This window comes from Cynocephalus volans, chromosome 5 (genome assembly GCF_027409185.1).
Source record: "Cynocephalus volans isolate mCynVol1 chromosome 5, mCynVol1.pri, whole genome shotgun sequence".
Classification (NCBI taxonomy): Eukaryota; Metazoa; Chordata; class Mammalia; order Dermoptera; family Cynocephalidae; genus Cynocephalus; species Cynocephalus volans.
In genome coordinates, this window is record NC_084464.1 from 111250458 (window position 1) to 111262611 (window position 12154).

The window sequence follows — 12154 nt, forward strand, 5'->3', positions numbered from 1 at the left end:
AAAGGACAAACTAGGCTTATGCCTTCATTGAAGCTTCTAGTCTCGAGGAGTAGATAGACAGTAAAACATAATAAATATTAAGCAATCTAACATCAAGTAGAGTTTGGGGGGGCATAATATGGTATGAGATGAAGTCTGAGGGTTAGATAAGAACCAGATCGCATGGACCTTGTAGACCATGGTCAGGGAACTGACTCTTATCCTGGGAGCTGTGGACAAAAAGCCAGTAGGACTGAGAGTAACAGAGAGCAGAAAGGCAGGATTCAGGATGTCTCTGAGGTTTGGGGCTGGAGCTACTAGGTCGATGGTGGTGTCACATATTGAGGTGTTACTATGTATGTTTCAAATGTGTGATATATGTTTCATGAATGTTATTTCTACTAGCACCATGACTGACAAATTTGGAAATATTCAAAGTTATCATACCTCATTCACTTAACTGTGGGCACTCCACACAATGTAATATGTGCAGTAAATGTATAGGGACTTCAATCAGATGGTGTATCTCATATAGATGTATGCTCCCACTCCAGATCTGGGCCATTTATAATAGTTGTGTATTTGGGGCAGAAGAACCTTGAACTGTCTTGGGAGAAAAAGGGTTGAAAGGGAGAAAAAAATTGAGGTTGAAACAAGAAAATAAAAACCTCCTAAAAAAATGATGGTCCTTTCTATTGACAACATCCCTTGCTAGAGGTTAGATGTGTGGAGCAAGAAGACTATGGATCAGGGCGCTCAATCTTGGATGCCTTGGGGGCCAGAGAAAAGGAACTTTTTGTGTGCATGACAGGAATGGGTGTTCTACAGTTTCCCGTGGTCTCTGTCTGCCTAGGAGTCTCACACGACATCTGTGCTCTTTGGTCTCCATGGAGGACAGACAGCTCGTGAGTCATTCTTTGGATTGATGTAAACCACCAGTGCTTGAGTGCCTGACTGTGTCAGAAGAAGGAGAACAGGTACAGCCAGGCTGAGAGGATGAGAAGTTTCCATTTTATGGCAGCATTGGCCTGGAGTTCCTAGAATGTTTCATCAGTCTTCACACAAGACCCATTCCTTAGCTTAGAAGTCTACATTGTAGATCCATGGTTAAGTGAAAAGCTTGAGTAGTTTGTTTCTCCTCCAGTGTTTAGGATACTGCAACTTTCAAGGAAAAATTTACTGAATTGTTGTACAATTGAATTGATTACAGAAGCCTAGTACACATTTATTTGAAGCATTTTAAAATTTTCTTTGCTTTCAAGATAGTCAGCTATATTTTAACTTCAAATGTTTTTGTTGCTGTTGTTACAAGGGAAAACTAATCAAAGATACATATCATCTTAATCATTGTTTTTAAAAGTTTAACTGTGGCTATAATAATGCTTTATATTTGCACGCTGCTTTACAGTGTACCAAAACATGGCTACATGTTTTCCATTTGATACACCCTGAGAAGGGAGGAGGGACTGTAACCCCCTTTTCACGGATGAGGAAATAGGGAAGTTGAAGAGTGAGTGACTGCCCCCTGTCACATGCCTAGGAACAGGTTTGGGACTTGGGTCCCCATCATTTGACTCTAAGACCAGTGTTCTCTCTTCTTGTGCATTTTGGGTGTGGAGTCCCACAGGAAAGGTGGGGAGACACGACTTTGAGCTCCCTTAGGTAGGCACTGGCAGTGCCATTCATGTCTCTTATCTTATTGAATCCTCACAACTCTGGGGCAGTTATCACCACCCAACCTTTACTCCCATGAAAAGTGTGCCCTGGGAGGCTGAATGATAACTGAGTGGTGGGGCTGGGATTTGGAACTGATGTGGTTATCGCAGGGTTAATTGAAGATCTTAAGACTTTTAATAAAACCAGATGATGATTTGTTTAACCCTGGATTTTGGTATACCATTGCTTATTAGTATTAATATTCCACTATTTACCTTTGAATCAAACTAGGGTTGTTTTTTGAGATTTTTTTTTGGGGGGGGGTGTTTTCATTTCTTGCTACTTGTGTGTAGGCACATCTTATCTGGTGGGACGATGGATAACTGGCTTAATGTAGCAACTAGTATAATGACATTTATGGGATGAATTGTACCATGCTGTTTAGCATGGCTATATTTTCCAGTTTTAAAAAATGGCACAAACATGCGTTTATCCTAGATGACTGCTACATTGAGAAACTTGGTTGATTCGCCACTAGCAAGAAGTAAGTTCCTGAACATTGATGCCCTTCCCCAGCTCTGCACAGTGATGGAACAGTATGTGGGTGACAAGGACGTCTGTACGAATATTGCCAGAATATTCAGGTAGGTAGGCTAAGAAAATAAAGTAGACTTACAAAAATGCTAACGCTTAGATTTTGGGTTATCTTTAAAATTTATGTGTGTGACTGGCAAGGAATCCTCTCTTTTTTGCTTTTTACTTCATCTAGGAGAAAAGGTAAATCTAGTGGCCCAAGTTTAGAATATATAATTTAAACAAATGACTCCATTTCCTATGTGATTCTAAACTCATTAATTGTAAGTCACTTCAGGTCTTTGGTGAGTTGTGAACTATCCTACTGTTTTTGTTTGTTTGTGTATTTTAAATTTGCGCTCAGCTTATTAGAGATAAAGAACTAGACCAGCAGGCTGGTTAGCTCACTTGGTTAGAGCGTGGTGCTGATAATACCAAGGTCCAGGGTTTGATCCCTGTACCAGCCAGCTGCAAAAAACAAAACAAAAAAATCCTGTATGAAAAATCATGGCAAACTTTCTGGTATACTTGGAAACAATACTTATGAGTCATTTAAATTCAGGTTGCCTCAAAGTGAGATGTTAAATTTCAGAACTGTCTTTAAATTATGCATTTTTATTTCTTTCCTTGCTGCTCTTTGCCCATACTTTTACATAATGATCCTTCTCAAGAGACCTGGGTCTTTCTTGAACTATAATATTGTAGTTGTTTAAAGAAATACAAAATTCCTGAAGACTGAGTTGGTAATCAAAGCCAGCATGAAGATGTGATCCAGATTTGATCTTTTAGTGCTGCACTTTCCTGAGCTTTGTTCTGGATACTTCAATACTCCCATTTTGAAGCATTGTAAAATCACAAAGAATTCATTTGTGCGTATGGTAGCACATAGAGGTCCAATTGAAAATTTTTTCCACGTGGATAATCAATTGTTCCAATACCTTTTATTGAATACCCATCGTTTTCTCACTGATTTTGCCAGTCACACACAAGTTTCCATACTTAAGGTCTGTTTCTGGGCATTCTATTTAGTCCATACTCAGACCACTCTCACACTGTTTTTACTATTATAGATTTCATTTAAGTCTTGCTCTAATATTGAATGAATCCCTCACTTTTTTCCTCTTTTAAGATCCAGACTCTTGTTCTTTTCTCTTCCTTGGGAATTGGGAAATCAGCTAAGATCCATGGTAGGAACTTTGGAATTTTAATGGAACATACTGAGTATATAGAATAACTGGGTGGGGATGGGGAGAATTGACATCTTTATGATATTTGAGTCTTTCATCCATAAAATTTATAACATCTTCTTTTATGTCCTTCAATAAAATTTTATAATTTTTTCTCTAAAGATTTTGCACATCTTTTGCTAGGTTTATTCCTAGGTCCTTCATGGCTTTTGCTGCAATTATGAATGTGATAATAAAAAAATTATTTTCTCATAGGTTGTTGCTATTGTATATGAATAGTATTGATGTTTTCTTATTAATCTTGTACACAGGAATCTTGATAAACATTAGGTCCAAGTGTTTGTCTATAGATTCTCTTGGATTTTCTGTACAAATTGCTTGCAAATAAGAATAATTTTTTGGCTTTTTTTCCCTCCAATCATTGCAACCCTTTCCCCGATCCTACATCCTCTTTATCGCATTCCTTAGGAGTACAGTTCAACATTGTGAAAGTGTTGGGTCTGCTGCCTTTCTTCTGACTTTAAAGAAAATATTTTTATGGTTTCATTAGTTGGAAAGAATATTTGTTGTAGGTTTTTTTAGATACCCTTTAGAAGGTTAAGGAAGGGTTTTTTCTCACTAATGGATGTTAATTTTTCTAATATGCTTGACATGAATCTATTTTGATTATTTGAATTTTTCTTTTTTAATCCATTAGTATAGTAAATCACATTAATAGATTTTCTCATGTTGAGCCTTTATATACTAGTATTGCTGGGTTTGGTTAACTAATATTTTGTTTAGGATTTTCATCTGTGGTCATGAGTTAGTTAGATTGACCTATTCTTTTCTTTTCTCATATTGTCCTTGTCAGGTTTTAGTGTTAAATTTATACCAGCCTCATAAAATAAGTTGGGGAATATTCTAACTTTTTCTCTTTTCTAAAAGATTTGTGAAAATTAAACTTATCTGTTTCTTGAGCTTGCTCAATAAGCTATTTTTATCTTTGGGGGTGTGTGTGTATGTGCATGTGTGCCCACACATGTGGGTGAATACTGTTGACTACTGATTCAATTTCTTTATATATGGTTATAGATCTGGTCATATTTCTTATTTCTATTTGGTTCAGTTTCAAAATGTTATATTTTTATAGGAATTTGTCTATTTTTTTCTAAGTTTTCAAACAATATAAAGTTGTTCCATATAATCTCTTATTATCTTTTTAATCTGTTTCATCTCTAATTATTTCCCTTTTTATTTATTTTATTTTTTAGCAAATACTTGTGTAATACTTGTTATATACCAGGCAATATTCTAAGTACTTTCCAAGTACTAATTAATTTAATCCTTATAACAACTTTTTAAGATACAGACTATTATTATTATCTTCATTTTACATATGAGGAAACCGAAGCATAGAGAAGTTCAGTAGTTTCCCCAAGATCACACAGGTAGAGAGTCATAGAGCTGCAATTCAAACCAGGTAGTCTGGCTCTAGAATTCATACTTTTAACCACTATATTACACTGCCTCTTTATTGATTTTTTTTTTAATAAGATGACCAATAAGGGGATCTTAACCCTTGACTTGGTGTTATCAACACCGCGCTCTCCCAAGTGAGCCAACTGGCCATCGCTATACAGGATCCAAACGCGTGGCCTTGGTGTTATCAGCACCACACTCTCCCGAGTGAGCCATGGGCCGGTCCTTTATTGATTTTTAATGTGCAAATTAAAATTGCATTTAACATTGGTTTTTCCCCTAATTTTGATTATTTATGATGTCTCTCTTTATATCTTGATCAGTCTTGCCAAAGATTTGCCAATTTTATTGGTTTTTGCAAAGAACCAACAAATTTATTTATCCAGTTTATTGTATGTTTGTTTCCTATCTTATTCCCTCTGCTCTTATCCTTATTAATCCCTTTTTTCTTCTCTTCATGGATATATTTTTCTCCTGTTATAGTTAGAAACTCAACTTCCTTCTTTTCGGCCTTCTTAAGGCTATCAATTTCCCTTAATACTGCTTTAGCTGCCTCCTACAAATTTTGATTTGTAGTACTTTTGTTATTATTCAGATCTAAGTATTTTTTTGATTTTCATGTTTCTTTGACCCATAAATGTTTTTAAATTTCCAATAGTATAGGTTTTTAAAAATATATCTTTAAAAATGTTTCTAACTTAATTACATTTTGAAAAGAAAATGTGGTCTGTGAGATACCAGTGCTCTGAAAATTTACTAAGACTTGTTTATGGCCTGGTACATGGTCAAGTTTTTAAAATATTAATGACATTTTACCTATTGATCTATCATTAATGAGAAATTTATAAACATCTTCTAATTTGATGTAGGTTTGTCAATATTGCCTTGTGGTTTTGTTAGTTTTCTTGCTTGCTTAGAAATTTTGAAGATATTTTTAAGGCTTTTGGCCTTAAGGTCTATTTTACCTGATATTAGTATAGCACTACCAGTCTAGTATATTAGAGCAGTTTTACATTTGCTTCTGATGGGGTCCCAGGGGATTCACTCGTATCCAACCAGATTTCATGTAAGAAATCTAAGAAAGCTTGTGTTTTCTTAACCATGTGGGTAGTGTAGATTTACACCCACATACATGTGTTACAGCCTTCAGGTTTGTATTTTTCAAAGGACCTTTTTTTTTATTTCCCTGCTCCATCCCTCCAGAGTCTGGACTGGTGTGTGGAATATTTCTAGACTTCTTTTCATGAACTGGACAGCAATTTGAAGGTGTGCATTTAAAGTGATACTATGTATACTTGAATTTTATAGAAAAACAAAGTTTATTTTTATTTTCCCATTTGGCATTTCTGCAGCAAACTTACTTCTTACCATGATTGCTGTGCAGCCTTGGCCAACTATTCCAGATGTTATGCCTTGTTTTTGAACCTGATAAATAAATACCAGACGAAGCAGGTCAGTTCTTCATGCATTTAATTCCTCAATGAGTCTTCACAATGGTGTATTTGTGTAAGCCCATGTTGAGTGATTTCATGTTTTGAATGTATAAGTTTCTTTTAGAAGTTTTCAATATATGTATAACATGCTGCCCCCGCAGGCAGTGAGTTACCTATAAGGGTTGAGGAGGGAAGAGTCTGAGGCAGAAACTGCATCAATAGGATGTCGATGTCCCAGGAGGATTCCTGATTTAGGGAGGAGGGTGGCAAACTACAACAGTGCTGTTCCTCCTAGTGATCTGTAGACCACCAACGTGAGAGACATCTTGGGGTGGCGCTGGGAATGTGCTGGTTATTTCCAGGCTCCACCCCAGGCCTGCCGAGTCAGGTGGTGGGGTGGGGCCTGGCCATCCTCATTTTAACAAGAACCACAGGGACCTCTGATGCAAACTTAAGTTTGGGATCCCCCAGTACTTGATGTACCCTGAAGATTGTTAGTCCTTAAATTCTCTAATTCATTAACCCTGTTGTATTTAGAAGATGAAATTTCTAGATAAAGTATTTAAATGAAATAATTTAGTTTTAATTGTTTGGGGCAAAAATGTATATAGTTGTTTGAGAAAAAGGAAGAATCCTCCGTACCAGCCAGCCACCAAACCAAACCAAACAAAACACGAAAAACAAACAAACAAAAAAGGTAAGAACTCACAGATGACTTCCCCATAATAAATTATAATACTGGGTTGGCTGGTTAGCTCAGTTGGTTAGAGCATGATGCTGATAACACCAAAGTCCAGGGTTTGATCCCTGTACCAGCCAGCCACCCAAAATAAATAAATAAATAAAGATAAAATTATAATACTTAGTACAAATATTAATTTTTATTATGTTTTTGAACATTCATTAAATGATTATTCACCTTTATAAATGATTAGAGTGACATCAGTTCTTTACTGAGACATTTTACACATGAATACAATATATATTAATTTCAAAAATGGTAAATTTTCAAAGTCACATAATAAATTTCACCAGTTTAAGGCCAAGTAATTCAAGTTATGTGTATACTAAGGATATTTTAATCTAAAACTTGTTTGTTTATATTAGCCATATTAAGACCACCTCAAAACATAATCCCTGCGTGCCACCAAATAGTATTACACTTATTTTTACCCAGCCAAGTACTTCTGCTGAGAATGACTAAACTTGTCAAATTTTACACTATTTTAGCTATTTACAGAAGGTTACCAGTCTATATTTAGTTATATAGATAACAGGGAAATTTCTGTGGTCATATTATATATCATTACTACATTTTATAGATAAGACCTTGCTTAAAGGGTTAATAAGGCTTTGTTTATTTAGTTTTTAGAAAGTGATTTACAAATATGCATCTTATTTTTGATTCTGGGTATTTAGATTACAAATGCCTTCCCCTATGTATTTTGTATTTTCTGTAAATTAGTAAATTACATACTTTGACTGAAAGAATTCAAGATGCAAGAATTTGCCATGTCACTTAAAGAATGAATTTGAGGGCCGAGCCCGTGGTGCACTCGGGAGAGTGCGGCGCTGGGAGCGCGGTGACGCTCCCGCCGCGGGTTCGGATCCTGTATAGGAATGGCGGTGCACTCACTGGCTGAGTGCCGGTCACGAAAAAAGACAAAAAAAAAAAAAAAAAAAAAAAAGAGAGAATGAATTTGATTAGTCTACCTTAAGGTATTCACAATATGCTATTCATTTAAGTGTCCATTAAACATTTATTAATTTGGATTTTGGTACAATGTATTATCAGGACTGTACTCTCTGGACAAATGAATTAACCTTATGAAAAACTTATCCACTCCTATTCCTGATTTTCTTTTTTAAGGAAAGAAATCTAAATGATAGAAAAAATTGTTTATTACAGCTTTAAAATAATTATTTTAGGTGTTATATTTTTAAAAGATTTATTTGTATATTTTATTTTGTAATTTAATTTTATGGATATTAATTATAATTTTATTTTACCGTCATTATTCTTTTTGCTTTGGTATTTTGATCTTGGATGACCTAGAAGACCTCTCTGCCTTGCACTGGAATTTTCAATTGTGGATAAAATAGAATACTTTTGTTTAACAGTTTGATTTCAAGTTATGTCATAACCTATAATTTTCTTAAAAGGAAGAAAATCCATCAATTGAACCCTATTGTTTTATGGCATTACGAGTAGATACTGTTTTGTTTCTCTGATTGTAGCTTAGATGATAGCCATGTTTATTTTATTCTATTTATTTTATTAATATTATTATTTTTTTTACATTCTATGATGATGTTGTGGAGCAATTGGGGGGGAGGGGGAGAGGGAAAAGGGGAAGGAAATGGGATGGGAGGAGGAGGGAGGAGGAGGGGCGGGATAGAAGCCTGTGGCACCCCCCTCATTCCCACAGGAGAGACCAGGGGGCTTCCAGCAGTGGCTTGGTCGTTGCCGGGCTGGGTGTAGATGTCAGGGGTATGTGGCAAAAGTCCTCACCCCCCAACACCCCAGCTTGGGAACCCAGGGCCCTTCTTGCTGCAGCTCGGTGGTCATTGCTGGGCTGGTTGTGTGTGTCAAGGAGGTGTGGCTGAGGGCTTCGGTCCCCCACTACCCCAGCTTGGGAGAGCCTGGGTGCTCCTGCAGTAGCTCAGTGGTTGACGCTGGGGTGGTTGCACATGTGGGGGTGTGTGTGGCCAAGGCCCGAGACTCCCACCATTGGGACTGGTTGTGGGTGTCAGGGGGCATGGCTGAGGCCCCCAGCCCTCCCCCCTTTCTGACTTGGTAGCTCAGGGGACTTCCAGTCCTTCTAGGTGTTATAGGTGTTCTTTGGTGAAATGAGACCTTTACTAGTTAATATCAAATTTTGTCTCTGGTTGTGGGTACTTTGTTTTTTCTTTCAGTTCTTTGTTAGACTATTTGCTGTTCCCACCACTTAAACTCTGTGCTGGAACTAATTTGTTGTCCTTTGCTTACTTCTAAAATGGGGGAACTTCCTGTGGAGACCAGTACTTGAGCTCTGTGGTTGAGCTAAATTGCTGCTTATTCCCTAGGAAAGCCTTTTTTGTGCAGAACAGGTTTTAATGGTTGACTTTATAGGTATTTCCAGTTCTAGTGAGATCTGGTGCACCTGAGTTGTGTAGAAACTCTGGTTGGGGCCTGAGTCTTTTCATCAAACTGCATCCCATGCAATTCTGTATTCTTGACCAGTCTCCTCTGAATGGTCCTGCACTGATTGGGGGGCAGATTGGCTGTCCTTGCTGTGCCCCAGTGTTCCCCCGGTGGTAGATGATGGCCATGTTTAATAAACAGACTGGTATCTTGCCAATATGAGAGACTTGAGATGTCAGTGCGGTTAATGGTATGCTTCTTCTGGTTTGAGGGACTAAATGTACTAAAGTTTAATTGGCATAAAATTTTACCATATTGTTCACTAAACTACTTTTCACTTTATACCAATAGTTATCTATAAAGCAAAATTGGTGTTTAAAATCCACATTTTTCTGTATTGATTTATATTATAATTTTGTGTTCCTAGTAAAATTATTCTAATATCCAAAGAATAAAGAGCACATCACAAATTATGTACAGTAACATATTTATTCAGAACCATCAAAGAAATGCATAATTTCTCCCTTTAATCACAAAACTTATTTTAATCATTGTGGTGAAAACTATATTACACTATATTACATATTTCCTTTCCTTCTTAGAAGATATTAAAAATAATTTAACCTCTTACTGATGCCAGAAGTCATTACTATAAGCATTAATTATTGCTCTAGATGATAATTGTTCCACATTGGGAGTTTGCATTTATTGATGAGGTTTTTAAAATGTCTGTGTCTTGTTTCTGTACATTTTCTCTCTCTTCCCTTTCTCTTGGTTGCTACCTCTGCCTTTGGCAATCTTTACCTGCCCTGTTGCAATTATTAGATTACAATTAGCTGAGGAACCTCATAACAAAGCTTATTAAAAGTAACACCTAAAAAGTCTGAAATAAAAGGGCCGAGTGACTCTTCGATGAAATTTCTCATGTCACTTATCTTCAAGAGCCAATTTATATCTTAAGATGTAGCTCCTATTTCTCCTTCTCTGTGAAACCTCCCAAGACTAGTCAATTCCTCCCCCATTGGTATATTATTTTGATGACTTTAACAGCTAGTACACCCAGCTAGTACACCCAGAGCTAAGAACCCAAGCAGTATGTCTGTGATCTTAACCACTTCACTATTACTAAGAAAAACTATCGAAAACTTAGAAATAAGGTGTGGGGGGAGAGGAAGCATGTCCTAACCAAGTTACGCTGGAGCACTGTGTAATGGCCCACCCAGGGCTTAATTCTCTAGGAGAATGTATCCGTGTTTGATTTTGCTATTTACTATTTGATTAGAACCCAGACACTACGAAGTTACACATTAGTTTGTAGATTTCTGTCTGGCAGACAGGATCACCTCAAAAGTTATAGTTTTATTACCTGGTAGGATATTAGCCAGCGTGTATATCTAGCCTAGAAATCTTATTGTAACATTCTTTTAAATGCTTGTAAATTCCCAGTTCTCCAATTGTTCTTGGAACCAGCTTTACTATCATATTGGCTCCCTCATTAATTAGATATATAACTTTTAAATGTGTTAGTTTTATATTTGTATGAATCATGTTTTTAACCTTTTAAAAATTATACTTTGACTCGATACTGTCTTTTACCTATATTAAAAAGTAAAATGTTAAAGTTTTGAGCCATCGCTGATTTTTTTTCTAGCAGGAAAAAGACTGTACCTAATTTATATTTTCCTCAAAACTAAAATATTATAGAAGAGCAGGATAAGAGTTCAGGCTACAAGGAAGTAGTTATGAGTCCCAACTACTTCCCAACTAAAAGCTCCCATAAGTCTTTGTAAATATTTCTTTTGTGGGTCTCCAAATGATGATCATTTATGTAGCTGCCATTCCCACTACTAAGAGTTCCTACAGGACACAGACTTTTGTCTTCGTAAAACTGAGATGATGCTTGGCTTAGCAGGCTCATGATAAATGCTAAAAGAATGAGTTTTGAATATGTGAAATGCTTTGGAATCTGTAAAATGTTATTAATTTTTTTTTATAATCAAGTACTTCTTTAAATATTTACTTTCCTCTTCCTACTGTGGAGGAGGAAATAATAAGATTTTTTCCCCACAATTTTCACATTGGTGGGCTGCCATAAACAACAGCAAAACAGAAACGATGGATTCTAAATTACTTCAGACCAGCACAACATCTTAAGTTCATGTTTCCCTTGGCTCAGGTGGCCAGTTAAATACAATTTGTTTTTCTCTTTCCTTAGAAATAAAAATAATTTCCAGAAATCCTACACCATGTTTTGATGTGAGTATACTGATCTGCAGTGGTTAAAAACTTTGCTAGACCTGAGATTTACTTAGACTTTGAGGCTTAGAACTGATCTTCGAAATGTAAATCAGCCCTCCAGCAACTTAAATAGAATTATTACTTCCTATAGTTATTTTTGTTTCAGCTCTAGGAAACATTTCTGTAAGACTAACTTGAGTTGGAGAAATATATTTTGGAAACTTTGTAGTCTGTTAATATACATAGTTGTCACCAAGTGGTTGAACAGTCAGTGTACCTTATCTTTGTTCCGAGAGGTTAGTATTGATTCTGTCTTATATGCCTGAGGACTACATTTAGAATCAGGATAGGTTTCATTTTTCTAAGTTTCATTTTTAAATTAAATCATGTTTATGGCTAACTTCTTCTTTCAAAGAAGATAGAAACAGAAATCTAAAAAAAAAAAAAAAAAAAAAAGGAAGAAAGAAAAGGAAAAAAAACCTCTTCATAGTGATAAATGAAAT

At 36.1% G+C, this 12154-nt stretch overlaps 1 protein-coding gene across 1 annotated transcript in view; it reads left to right on the plus strand.

The window, feature by feature from the left end:
- Positions 1 to 12154, plus strand: part of ARMC2 (armadillo repeat containing 2) — a 112258-nt gene that overhangs the window by 71010 nt on the left and 29094 nt on the right. The window contains exons 12-13 of the mRNA XM_063097778.1: positions 2134 to 2279; positions 6209 to 6308. Coding sequence (XP_062953848.1) covers positions 2134 to 2279; positions 6209 to 6308 — 246 coding nt within the window. The remainder of the gene's footprint in view (positions 1 to 2133; positions 2280 to 6208; positions 6309 to 12154) is intronic.